At 38.4% G+C, this 14,679-nt stretch overlaps 2 protein-coding genes across 3 annotated transcripts in view; one reads left to right on the top strand and one right to left on the bottom strand.

Moving 5' to 3' along the window:
* LOC309694679 (Fc receptor-like protein 1) overlaps positions 1-14,679 on the top strand; it is a 96,976-nt gene that overhangs the window by 27,018 nt on the left and 55,279 nt on the right. The gene's annotated exons all lie outside the window — the stretch shown is intronic.
* LOC309694501 (uncharacterized protein) lies at positions 1,400-13,810 on the bottom strand. Its single transcript, XM_082514641.1, has 4 exons — positions 13,720-13,810; positions 12,404-12,757; positions 4,696-5,049; positions 1,400-4,274 (listed from the first exon to the last, which is right to left on the bottom strand). Exons 1-4 carry the CDS (start codon positions 13,769-13,771, stop codon positions 4,057-4,059), a joined length of 978 nt encoding a protein of 325 aa, XP_082370767.1. The 5' UTR covers positions 13,772-13,810; the 3' UTR covers positions 1,400-4,056.

Here is a 14,679-nt window from a genome sequence, read left to right as displayed (position 1 = left end):
AGGTTGGTACAGTTGTAGTTAGGTTAGGACATCTTAGCAGCACTGCATGGCAGCATGTGACAATTTTAATTGATTATATGGTAAACTTTAGATATTAGTGGTGGCTGATGATCAAAGTAGCCAGTTATTTTACTTGAATTCTTGAATCTCTCCCTTCCTAATTATGTCTCACCATTATTTTCTTACCATGTTACTTTCACCTTCCTTTGTGTCTTCTCTTCTGTGTTTCTCCACAGCTGGTGCTAACAGGTGGTTATTGGGTGTTGCTGGTTACTTGACGGTGGTGGAGCTGCAGCAACAGCAAATTATCATGTCATTAATTTGACACATTTTGCTGCATTTATTTTTTTTTGTGTGTGTATCAGCTTGTCACATCCATAGTTTCACTATTTCTTCTACATTAAACTCTGTAGGGGAGGGTGCTGCGTTCAGAGATTTCACTACAATACAATGTCAGTATTGAAAATGAACAAATGGGCTGCTTTACAGGCGATTTGCAGCGGCCCTTCAATTGACCCATCGGCCCAAAAATAGGTCGTCCCACCGGGAAGATGTCCATTATGCCAGATTACCAATACAGCTCTCCGTTGTAAGCTTTAATATTTAAATTGATCCTGTTTAAATATTCAGAGTTTCAATTTGCAGCTGTCACCTTAGAAATAAACGGAGCACTGAGAGTGTACTCAGGTTAACTTGATTAATTTTTACCGTTATATTTTTTGTTTTTTAATCACCATTTGATCATCGCTTGCAGAATATCTCTTTATGTGCACACAGAGCCTAAAGCAGTGAACCTGCTTTAACAGAAAGTTCATTACCACCTTATTTTTAACCTGTTTGAAGCTTTAGTTATATTAAATGATGTTGTAATTTCATAATATTTTGCGGGGGGTGGAGGTGGGGGGGTTAATAATTTCACAAAAAGCTCTTCAAAGAAAGAGACTGGGTTTGAACCACCTGCTGCCCGTAGGTACAGATAAATGAGAATGGGTGCTGTACAAATTTTAGGGTATTACATAAATAAATGGGTAAACTACCTAAAACCCATCTGGACTGTATGGTTCACTAAAACAGTGATGTTAGTTTAAAACGAAGTGCTGTTCTTTTTTAACATGAACACAACCTTTTCCACCTCTTTAAAATATGTTATTCTTGTAAACATATTTTATTTAAGTTGCTTATTTTTGTACAAAAACAAAACAAATCTGAAAATCTAAAAGCCGAGGTAGAAAAAAAAAGCCTCCCTCCCTAATATCCACCTTTACTCGTTGAATGGAGGAACAATTTTCCCTCACTTATTGTTAACATTTGGTTGGACACTCAGCAAACGTGTGTCAGTATTGTCTCTGCAGTATAATAAATATTCTTATTTCAAATATTTGAATTCCACAAACGGCACTCCTTTACACAATTTAATGATTTATTTATTATGCGGTGTGCAGATAATAGCAGAAAATAAAACCATCTGGTGCTCAGTATACATGCTTTTCAAAGCAGCAGTTGACCAGAGGACAAAAACTTCACAGTTTAGTAATGCTAAGTAACACTTGATTTTGCAGTGTAGAGAAACATTGTACATTGTACTCATGATAATTTGCATAATAATGGTTCACGGCAAACTGAACAATCAAACTTGAAATAAACACACTGATGACATACAACACAAAAACAAGGAGTTATCAGAAACTCAACATCCCTATAATCAAAATGATCTGAATAATCATAGTTTCAGTTTCTTCTTAAGGATTTTTGTTCTGAGTATGTGAAGTGTGTATCAAGGAGGGATGTCGAGCTCATTTTAATTAAATATCCACAAATGGAGAGCAAAAATCAAAAGGAATACATTTAATTAATCTAATAATAATGATAATATCAATAACACCACCACCACTATGCCATTATTATTATTAAAAATAATAATTCATTATTATTTATTATTATTATTATCATTTTGATAATAAATTAATAATAAGCCTGTCAAGCCTCTCCTAAAAAAAACGGTGTAAAACTGTATTTTATTCAAATATGTAAAAATCACAGTTAAAAAAAACACCAAATATTTTAAAGTCATTGTCTTCTTTACATATGCATTGATATTCTATGTGTGCAGATCAGACTGTGTGGTATAAATAAGCGTGAGAGGTAAAAATTTATCAAACGTTCAGCAAAATGCAAACACATACACATGAATGTAAAGTATTGATGAAGTAATTCAGGTCAGTAAGATCTGTTTAGTCTCAGCTCACAACACCTAATAATAAAAACACTAAACTAAGGGCTCCAAAGATCAGATCAGCCCCTTCGAGCAGCACTTGGTTGAAGTGGAGAGAAACCTTCACACCCAAGCTAAAAAAGACTATATTACTTCTGCTTTTGATTAGTAAGTAAAAAAAAGTAAACTGAATGGATGTTAATTCACTGAGCAGTTTCCAGTTTTTTGTTCCCCTCCCTCCCTCCACTCAACACTTTTAGCCCTTTTCTATTAGTACCTACTCAGGTCAGGTTGGCTCAGCTTGACTCAGTTTTTAGGGTTTTCCATTATCTTGTAGTACCTGGTACTTTATGAGTGAACTAAGTGTGGCGATCCAAAAATGTGACATTATTGATGGCTAGTCAGTGTTGCTGACTAGCCACTGTTAAAAGCCAGCAATGAGGGAAAGGACAGCCACAGAACAATCAGTATATCACCTTGACATCCTTATGTTTGGCTGCATCACTTTCATGCCTGCATGCATGTCAGGTGGCACTCGATTATAAAAGCAAATGACCAAAACCAAGCAGAGCAGAGTCGAAGTAGGTATTAGTAAAAAAATGGCTATTTGTAGCTGAGTTGAGGATATGGAGGCCTCAGTAACTGACTGATGTATTCACCATACCACCACCTTTGCAGAGGTGTAGAACCTTTACTGACCTCAGTAGACTTTCATTTTTTTTCCTACAGTCTTGAGGTAAATGTTGCTAAAGCATCAGCAAACATCTTTTCAGTCTTTCTCCTTTGTTTTTTTGTTTTCTCAAAATGTAACACTGCTCAAATAAAAGAGTGCGAAGATAAAATGTCTGACATCATGTGACAGAGGAAGTGAGGTAGTTTCAAAATTATCACCCGCAATGTCTAAAACTTTACTGGATTTGACATTAATGGACAGCAGAGATGTCCTTCAGTGTGGTGTACTTGATAAATGTAGTTACTGAAGTGTCAGCGTTTAATCTTTCCTCAACCCTTTACTTTCAGTTTGGGTCAAATTTGACCTTTTCTGACATTTTACAACAGTCTTAACAACACATCACCCCCCACCCTCACATTTCCATCGGCATCCACTAAAGTTACACACTACAAGTTTTTCTTCCCCCACTTACAAATCCCTCAATGGCCTGGTCCCACAGTACCAGTCTAACCTGCTGCACCCACACACACAGTCTCGATTGCCATGGTCGGTCTCTCTCCCTCCTCAACCTCCATACTTTCATGGGCAGAGCATTCATTTTGGTTGCCCACACCCTCCTTCCTTCACAACGTGCCATTGGGATTTTTTTTGTTGTTATTCCAGTTGTTATTATAACTTTTATTATTATAGTTTGGTGTGATTAGCCTCACAATAAGAATATTCCTGGTTTAAATCTTGCCTGTGGCCTTTTTGCATGGATTTTCTTGGTACTCCAGATGGTTCAAAGTCTAAACACATACATTTCAGTTATGTTAGTAATTCTAATGTGTCCATGTATATGCAGTAGATAAAATGTTTGCAGTGCACCTGCAAGCACAAATATCCATGTGTCATTCCATACATGCAAAGGTGTGCACGCAAAGTTTCCTACCACTGCTTTGAATGCACAGATTAGCTTCAATAAGCAAGATTTGTTCTCTAGGTGTATATATTTAACTAGTATTAATAATTATAAATGTAGTTATGAGGGCATTTTTATGATAGATATGTGAGGACAGTATTTAATCGTTTTAATGGTTACAAATTATCATCTAATAAACAAACAGTTTGTGATCTTATCATTTTCACTTTAAATTAAATATATTTAAATCCTTATGGCGGTTATTTGTAATCAGCAGGACTGATTCTTCCTCAGTAGGATGTGATGCTGCTTCTTATTTCTCTTAAGAAGCAACACTAACAAACCAACAGCTGCAGCAACAGCAATGACAGCAGCAACAGCAGCAACAATCAGGATAGTCTGTGCTTCAACCTGTTCAACCTCAGTGTTTCCATCAGCATCTTCTCCTTCCATGATGTGCTTCTCCAACATGTTTTCATGCACTTCACCTGCAGAGCAAAGATTAGCTGTCAGAGAAGAAACCCTCAGATGTGAGCTTTAACGTGTTCAGCAGGTAAAGCTAGCAGGAGAACAGCTTCAGTCAGCTGCAGTTAAGGAGATGTCAAGTTACATAAAATGTGTTTGGCTGTTGACCGAAAGCATCTATGTTAGCAGCATGCTACGACTTTACCCTTGATATACAGTAGTAAGAACTGCTAGCTCAGTGCATGTCATTTTCTGTATTAAAGCTACTCGCAACAGAGTGAGCAGCTCAGCATGTTTTATCTGACATGTGACACTAAACACACATATGTTTTTGCTGACTAAAGCCCAAAGGTTTTGTGTCACCTGGGCTTGAACTTGCTAAGTGAACATGCTAACTACGACATTATGGACGCACTCCATTTGCTGTTGGCATGACAAACTCACCTGTGACTGTGAGCTCAATGAAGTGACTGATCTCAGTGTGAGCTCTTTTACTGCTCACAGGGTTCCTCACAGCTACATGACACTCATACATCCCAGTGTCATTAAATGTGACGTTCTTCAGAATCACAGAAACGTCTCCATCCTTCATCTCTGGGTCCCTCAGCTTCACTCGGCCATGAAAAGATGGATGTTGGTAATTTTCATAGGAGCGTTTGTTCCTGTAGAAGTAGACGTAGCCGTCTGTGTTCAGGTCAGGTCTGCTCCACTTCAGCACCGAGATTCTTTCATCTGTAGTAATCTGACACTGGAGAGTGACGTCTGCTCCGAGCGTCGCCTGCATATTCTGCTGTAGAGCTGAAGAAAAGAACGATCAATTTTCTTATTGCAAAGACATTTTTAATGCATGAAACTGACATTAAAACAGGACATTTAATATTTTTAAACAAACCACAGTTGACCAAACAAAGTTTGAAGGAAAATTTCACCAATATGGGGCAGGGATAGCTCAGTAGGTAAAGTGGTCGCCCCATGATCGGAAGGTCGGCGGTTCGAATCCACTTAACGGCTACCCTGAGGTACCCCTGAGCAAGGTACCGTCCCTACACACTGCTCCCCGGGCACCTGCTTAGTGGGCTGCCCACTGCTTCACTGAGTGAATGGGTCAAATGCAGAGAAAAACAAGTAATTTCCCCATGGGGATCAATAAAGTGAAAACATCTCCTCCCTGTATTCAGCGCTGTAACCATATCAGGTTCTCTGTGCATGATTTAAAAAGTTCACTTTATGTTTAAAAAAAAGAAGAACAAGAGAATGGGAATGAAGAGAATTTAAATCTAGACCATGCTATGTACTGAAAGATTAGATAAAGATAGAATGCTCAAAATGTCCTTAACTTTTATGTAGTTACTGAATTTCGTTCAGCAACTTATTTGATTATTGAATAGTGTAATGCGATTACACGACCACATCACTTTGAAATGTTTTACAGTCAAGACTTTACACAGACCCTGAAAATCAGCAACCAGCTTTATAGATATAGTAGCACAGTCGTTTGAGATGCACTATATCAATATAGATTCAGAGAGCATATTTGAAATCCATCTTTGCGATTCTGTCCACTCTTACCCTCTATATTTGGTTGCTTTTCAGCTAGTAAAGCAGAGCAGAGGTGGTAGGCCCAAATGGGGCTTTAGTTTTATTATATTGTATTAGAGACAACAACAAGCATATATAATATGACAGTTTTAGAATATATATTACTTTTAAACACTTGTTTCAAATGGCAACATTTGGCAAACTTTAACTGAAAATGTAATTGATTGACAAAACTTGGTAACTGGGTAATAAAAACCAAACGTGGTCTTCTGATCCATCTATGTGACCAAACCTACACAGGTGTGTCTGCATTTCCTCTTTTTTTCTCCGTTTGTCCTCTGTCATCATAGCAAAACCCAAGTGGAGGCTAAGACCAAACTCCCTTTGATTTCCAAGAATTGTCCTCTCCTTGTTTTCAACATCACTTGTAATATTGAGTTTCCCAATGCTGTGGTGTTCTCAAGGAATGTAAACTTTTCAAAGTATTGCTTTTAGTTGGATTTGATTTACTTACACTTTTTAGAAAATGTAAACTATAGTTAAAGTATGATTATTCTTTTTGCAGTAATCCAACTGTTTCTCTCCATCCAAACATGTATACTGTTATCTCTGAGCGAGCAACGTAACAGGGACAACCATCAACAAGGTAGACAGTGGAGGAAGGATACAGAACAAAAGCGTGATTTAGTTTTTTTATTACAGCTTTACACACTTGAATTAATTAAATATTAAGAAAACGTCAAAACACACAGTAAAAACATGCATCTATTGAAACCCCAAAGTTTCTTTCTATAATAAGAAGCAAGCCTGACACATGATAACCAGTCATGCCAACTACAGCTGTGTGGATGTTTGCTAATTATTATATATTTACCCAAAAGTGCACTTGTGAATTCTGATGCTGTCATAGTTGATTCTCAGTCCCTTTATCCTTTCTAAAAGTCTTCAAGAATTACTATTATTTTTTCCTCACAGCTCAATGAAGAAAATAATTACATTTAAAGTTTCCAGTTAAAAGTAATGCATGTGATCTATAACCCATTTTATATCAATGATTTATTTATTTATTTTAACCAATTACGAAAAGAGAAAGTTTAATTCCTTTGTCATTTGCAATCAGCCGAACCTCATTCCATGACTCATTCCATGACTCATTAGTTTCCCGAAGACGCGCTCATTCTCGCAAATCCCGTTTTCCGACTAATGCGTGATTAGCCGGATTAAAAAAAAAAAAAAAAAAAGTCTTTTGACCATCCCGTTGTCACAAAGGGGTCACAACCTAGTAGTGAGATTTCACCTGTTAAGCGAGAGTGAATTTATCACCTTTAGACTGGGTGCCAATAACCTTTTTACGTAAATTAAATGGAACACGAACAGAACTCGCTCATTTATAAAACTGCCTTTAGTTACAGAAAGAATAAGCAAGGAAAAAACTGTTTGACTCACCTGCAGACACAGAAATTAGTGACAAAAACAGGAGAAATCTGACAGAAGCCATCTGTGACAAGCCAGAGGAGAGAAGATTATAGCAGCCCTGACCTAAACAGAAAGAAGCAGCTCACATTGCAGACCTACCAGCCTTTATAGGGAGGGTGGGCCACTTTAAAAACGAAACTATTTAAACTATTTAAAATTACAGTCACACCGGAAAGTAGAACCATATATAATCCGCACTTTAAAAATGCAATGAAGAATGTATGACATTTCAGACAGAAAAAAGTCAACAAATCAATAGAAAACCCCCAAAAACTTTGATTTCCGATTTCCTTTTTAGACTTATAAATGTGACAGTTCACCAGTGGATTAACAGGAAGCTCAACTGAATTCTTCTCCCGTCCCCCATCAGAACAGAAAAAAAAATCATTTTCAGGTGAAATAAATCTGCTTTAGTTGATTATGATTTAATGAAACAAATATATAAATAATTAAATGTCCATTGATGTTCTCATTAATTATTAATTCGTTTTGGCACCCATGTTTGGTCCTGATGCCTTCAAGTCTGGAACTGCAGCTGCTAGAATGCAGCTCAGGGAAGTATTCAGTTACATGTAGAGGATCTTTATCACCGATAACTTTCAATCAGTAAGAGACAGAGACTAAAGGGATCCAGTCCAGGTTTCTTTCATTCTTGATCAGCGTCAGACCTGAACGCACGGAGCAGCAGATCCAAATTAAAGTTCCAGCTCTAATTTATTCACATCTGAAATAATTGGCGCACTGAGTGTTCATAGCTGCTGCTGGTCTCATGTCTGATTTATATGTAAGCTGTCCTCACTCTGATTCAGGCGGCGCCCAAATAGTGTGTTACGGGCGGAGGAAGAGGAAAGCAAAACACCCACTTTTTATGTGAGCGTGCACAAACAGACACAGACAAACAGCCAACAAACAAAAAAAAGAAAGAAAAAAACACATTCAACCACTTCGTGTCAGTAACTGTTTTTGTGCAGTGAGGCCACGAGGTCCACTTACAGTCGCGTTCATAAATATGAAGAAAGCTCCTGTATGACACTGATGGAGTCTAAACGAGTTAACGCTCACCTGCAGTCACGGTGAGCCCAGCACAGATATTTCCGCCTCATTGTTCTGCTGACCCGACTCTTCAAGCTCGCTAAATATCCAAGGCTGGTGAGATTTCCTGGGAACAGAACATCCCTTATCCCTTTATCCTAATTCTAATCCGGACGATGTCGAAGTTCGATTTGAAAATAAAACTCCCGAGTGTCATGACAGGTGGGTTTGTTCTCAGCCTCGCGCTCTGGCGACTGTTTGTGTCATGAGGACGAACAAAAACAGTCTGTGGGTGGGATCAGAAACACGTGCGTAATAACGAAGAAGGTCACGTTACTCAAATAAACATCTGGCAGGCTTCGCGTCTGACAGCTGATCAACAACAAACCTGATCATTAATCAATAATCAGTCATATTAAAACCACCACAGAAGCTTTTTAATAGAATCAAAAGGATTCACGATCATCTTTACGTGAATCTCTGTAATTTTTAACCTTTATATACACTGCATGGCATTTCTATTTCATCTCATGCTCCTACTGCAAGTTCCTGTAAGTGCTTCACAATAAAACCCTATGTAAGACATCCAATCGAAGTGTTCGTACAAAGGCTTTTAATTTGTAACAGATGCAGGAAGTGATGTGTTTAGACAAAAGAGGATTTAGCTTGTAGCTACTTTCAGCTGGTCAAAAATAAAACCAAATTATATGAAGTTAGCCGTCAGTCTCTGTTTATGTGCTTTTTTCCTTCAGAGCTGTTCTCTTGTTATCCAAAAATAATTAAAGCACTTTAAATATCAACACAACAGCTTTAGCTTTTTGTGTGAAAGTACTCAAACTACACCAGTGCTTGAATCTGATTTCTCACTTTGAGGGGAAGTGAAATGTGACCCATCAGAAGTGGCGGTCCTAGCCTGTTTGGTGCCCTGGGCGAACTCTCCCTCTGGCACTGACAGATGCAAACAGACTAAATAACCTGATCCACAAGGTCAGTAATGTTGTGGGGATGGAGCTGGACTCTGTTAGGGTGGTGCCTGAGAGGCAGATGTTGTCCAAGATAAAGATAATGTTGGATAACACCTTCCACCCACTCCATGATATGCTGGTCAGTCACAGGAGCTCGTTCAGTGAGAGGGTGAAATTACCAAAAAGCACCACTGAACGACACAGGAAATCATTCCTGCCTGTGGCCATCTCCCAGTACAACTCCTCCATCTAACACACTGTAAACACTGCAATAGTTACACCCTTTTTACACGCGCTCTTTTCTACTCTGGAATATTCTTGACAATTTTCTTGATAGTTATTTATAATCACCTCTGTTAATCCTTGATATATATAATTGAGTGATCTCTACATATTAGTGCTATTTCTTAAATGTGTAAAATCTGTAACATAATGTATTGTTTGGAGTTTAGTCTGTTACTGTTACTATTTTTACCATTTCTTCTTGGAGCAACTGTAACCCACATTATTTCCTTAGGGATTAATAAAGTATTCTGATTATGATTCTGATTGTTTCAGGATGACCTGCCATTATCCAGTGACACATCTGCTTACCTGTATCTTTTGCTCGTTTCTCTTCCTCTTCTTTTTTCTTTTTTCTAAACTGAGCTCCTGATGGCTTTGAACTTTTCTTGTCCGTCTTCCACTGGTTTTAATTTTGCCCTCCAGTATGAACACCCACCTCACAACCCGAGGATCATAACCTAATAGACCTACACCTTAGTTCACAGATTCACTTTGTGTCATGGTCCTGGGTCGGTGACCCAGCGCTTTTAGTTTGTTATCATTTTTTAGATGATGATTGTTTAAGTTCTGTGTTATTTTCGATCTGCCTCTGAGTCTGCGTCTGAATCTGTCTGTTTAGTTCAATGTCTTGTCTGGTTCCATGTATCTGAGTTTCCTGTTTTATTGTGAAGGTCCGTGTCGTATGTGAGTGTGATCAGTTTACGTTTCCCCTGTCCCGTCAGCCCAGATTCCTCCCAGCTGTGTTGCCCTCCTGTCTCTCATCCCCTGATTACTGGTGTGTGTATTTAAGCCCTGTGTGTTCTCCTGCCTGTTGCCGGTTCGTCTGTGTTACTCCGGGTCAGTCTGTGTTCCTCGGTGTCCTGCTCGTCTCGCTGCCTCTCTTCCCTTTTTTGTTTCATCTCAGGTTTGTCATTTAGCTTTCCCAGTTCAGGTCTTTAGTTTTGTCTTCCCTCTTGCCTGTTTTGCCTTCTCACCACTGTGTAAATAAACTCACCAGCATCTCATCCACTGCCTGCATCTTGGGTCCTTCTTCTAACTCCACACGGCTCGCCTCGGCAGCCGTGACACTTTGTCTAGCGTTTATTTCTGGGATTTCACACAACCCAGGATTCAAATCATGAATACATAATGGGCTTGTATTTACAACATTATGAATGAAATGTGCTCTATTTGGAAGCAGCCGGCCCCCCTCCCCTTTCGACAGGTTGTGTGTGAGACTTTAAATCATCAAACTGTAAGCCTCGTCATCTCGTCGTCTTATGGACTGTACGTAGTGGAGATGACAAAGTTTAAATTGACTTCAGCAGCAAGCAACCACGATGCCGCCCTGGGCGACCGCCCATGTCGCCCATATCAAAAACCACTACTGCCCGTCAGCACTGCAGCTGTACTGCAAACACTTCAGTTTGTTCGGGATTCTTTGGCTGTGCTGGTTATTCTGATGTCACTTTCACTGAGCTGCAGATTGATGCTTTAACACTTTCAAGCCTCCAGGTGGCAGAAGAGCAACTTGAGCGACAACCAGGATCATCATAGAAGACACAAATATTCAAACATCATCATCATAAAATCTGTCACACACCATCTAGAAGTCTTTTTTTTTTTTACTGAGGAAGGAAAAAAAGCCGATTCGTTCTTAATCTGTTACTCCAGGGAAACACAAAGAGTGCAGGAGGAAGTTCAATCATGCAGAATATGAGTCATTACAGGTCACCTCAGTGTGAACATAAAGCAGCTGACACAGAGTGGATTGTGTCGTTCATGAAATTTCAGTAAAGTGGAATTTTAAAGTGAAACACTAAATCCAAATCAAAGAATTTATTTTGTGGTTTCAACACAAAAGTGAAATGTCTCCAAATGATCTTCATAAAGTCAGAGAGATCTGTCACCGTGTTGTGTAACGATATTCTTGAGTGTTTGTCAGTCGTGTCAGTTCTCAAGTCAGCGTGAAACTTTCATCATCACAGTTTCTTTTTAGTTTTCTGATCACTAAACCTCATTTTCAGTTTTACAGCCGTGAGCAGCATGTGTGAGATCTGCCACTGAAATGAAAACTCTGCAGTTATAGCGGACGCCCTGGACCACTTTCTCTGAAATGTGATTCTGTACTGTTCCCTGGTAATAACGTCACAGACGGGAATGATGTCAGAGTGGAAGAACTTTATTTACCACGAGCCCTCATTGAACACACACTCTCGCTGGCAAGTAAGGATGTGGTTCTGAAATTAATACAAATAAGAAATAACATAAACATCTACACTAAGATGTTCTGGAGACTAAGAATGTCAAACAAGACTAAGGTTCTGTTCAGTTTTCTGCTTGCAGAGCTGATACAGCTCCTTTTATCCCACATCAACCTTCAAACAAATCTGTTTTTACCTTTAACATAAACCTGTGTGGAGGTTTGAATTCATGTTTATCCACTTAGCATTTTTTGTTTTTAAATCTAATGCCACATCACCAATATGCAAACCACGGACTGGATCTGCAGCCAAATCTATTACCGATCACTCTGCAGACCTTTTCTCATACATACAGTTCTTATTCCCATATATTTTAATCTGGCCGAAAACACAGTCACCCAATCAAATTATTTATGCAGAGGGTGTGCGAGAACAGAAACCGCGAAAGTTCAAAGAAGGCGAGGAAACTGCTGACGGTCCACAGATGCTCTGTTAGCCTCTGTGTTAGCAGCATGCTACGACTTCACCCTTCATACTCAAACTAGAAGTGAGCAGAGGGACTGTCAATAATTTAAACTTATTCATTATGTATATTTTAACGTGATAAGTGGAGAACATTTTAACTGAATTATAAATGAGACAATGTTGTTTTTTTGTGGGTGACAAACTCACCTGTGACTGTGAGGTTGATGAAGTGACTGATCTCAGTGTGAACTCTTTTATTTCTCACAGGGTTCCTCACTGCTATGTGACACTCATACATCCCAGTGTCATTAAATGTGATGTTCTTCAGGATCACAGAAACGTCTCCATCCTTCATCTCTGGGTCCCTCAGCTTCACTCGGCCATGAAAAGATGGATGTTGGTAGTTTTCATAGTAGCGGTTGTTCCTGTAGAAGTAGACGTAGCCGTCTGTGTTCAGGTCAGCTCTGCTCCACTTCAACACTGAGATTCTTTCATCTGTGATAATTTGACACTGGAGAGTGACATCATCCCCAAGCTTCACTTGCAAACCCATCTGTAGCGCTGAAGACAAAAATCATCAGTTTTTATATTAATGCATCTATGTTTATTATTAATTTTATAATTTTAATGCATGGAACTGATGTTAAAACTGCACATTTGACATTTGCATCTGCTGTGCTGATGCCCAAAGGGAGCAGTCAAAAGAAGTGTTATAGAAATGTAAAAATTTTATCTTGAGATGCATTAACTCCTTCAAACCCGCAACGTATGGGCCTGAAAACTGCTTCTTCAAGTTAATTTAAAAGATATACACAAACACTTTGATGAATCAATGATTATTATAACCAGAGTCACCATATCAGGCTTCCAGTATATAATAATTTAATGACATAATTATTATGTCATTTTAAATTACATAATAATTTAAAGTCTAATATAGTTAAATAAAACTATAAAAATATAAAAATAAATTAACTATAAATTAACTATAAAAATATAGTAAATTTGTCATCAGTCAGCTTGATTTTTTGTTTGTTGTTGGTAAATAAATTACACTCGTTTAAGAGTGTAGGGGAGTGAAGAGAGAGTCTGCATCTGTAAGATAACATGTATGCAAACAGGAAGAGAAAGTGAAAGGGACAGCTAATAAAGTATGAACCAAGTGTGACAAATGAATATTTGAACCAATTAAGAGAAAAAGACGTGTGAATCCTAGTTTGTATTTTTTGTTTATAAACTCAGGGATTGCAGTGATGCTACAGATTAACATGCTTATTTAATCAGTCAGTTCATGTGGACATAAGCAATGAACATTACTAGAAACGATAAAATTTTTTACTGTCTGTTGGAGGAAAACATCATCCGGCCAACACTTAAACCTTTACAAACAAAACCATTAACTGGGCACTAATTAACTTCCCATGTGAATTAAATGGAGCTCAGCTAGCATAAACATTGTTCACTTTACTCATGAGTTTTTGGTTTGAGAAGAAATTTTAAAAATGTAAGTGTGTTTCACTAACCTGCAGAAACAGATGCTAGAGGCAAAAACAGGAGCAATCTTACAGCAGCCATCTGTAAGCGGAGGGTGGAGAGGGGAGTAGCAGCAGCCTGATAGTGAGACAGAGAGGAAAGCCTACATCAACACCAAGCCTTTTATATAGCGGGGGACTGATCCTAATCTTATCGCTGAAACTGCAGCTGCCACAACACCAATTAGAAATGTTCATTTAACATTTTAGAATATTTATAACCAATCATTTTAACCTTAGAACACTATCACTGGGGGATTTTCACCCGAGCAAATATATTTACACAATTTTCAATATGTTGCATTTGTCTTTTATTTTATTTTATTTATTTTATTTTTTTTTATAAGTGACATCAGAAACAGCAGCATGTGACATCACGTGATGGCGGAGCTTCAGTTCATCCTTTGTCATCTTTTTTTTTTTTTTTTTTTTTAATAGGACAGGGGGAAAGAATGAAAGAAAGAGGGGGAGAGAAAGAAAGAAAACCAAAGGGGAGAAGAGACGGTGAGAAGGGGGGGAAGAGAGAGAAAAAAACAAACAACAAAAAATACAAACTCCTGGGTCACCTGTATGGAGAAAAAACAAACAAACAAACAGAGGAGACAGCAAACAACAAAGAGCAACATAATAATAGGAAAAAAAAGCACCATCACAATAAACTACCTAGTCATAAATATCAATAGTTACTAAATAATAGATGATATTGTTCAGCACGCAAGATAGACAGCGCACAGTGTGCTTTGAGGCAGCAGCCAAGAAAGCTTTAGTCCGCGTCTGTGAATACCCATGTGTACACCTGTGTGGATCAGCATGCTTGCATTCCAAAGGTTTCTCCATGTAATGATCTGTTAGGGAGTGTGGGGAGCCACAGCCCTGTCCTTTATGGAATCAAGCGGGTATGGAGGAGATCAAAACTCCAGACATCCAGAGGCCCCCAGAACACAAGAGACC

This window comes from Aulonocara stuartgranti, assembly GCF_965226115.1.
Source record: "Aulonocara stuartgranti genome assembly, chromosome: 3".
NCBI lineage: Eukaryota > Metazoa > Chordata > Actinopteri > Cichliformes > Cichlidae > Aulonocara > Aulonocara stuartgranti.
This window is presented reverse-complemented; position numbering and strand designations above follow the sequence as displayed.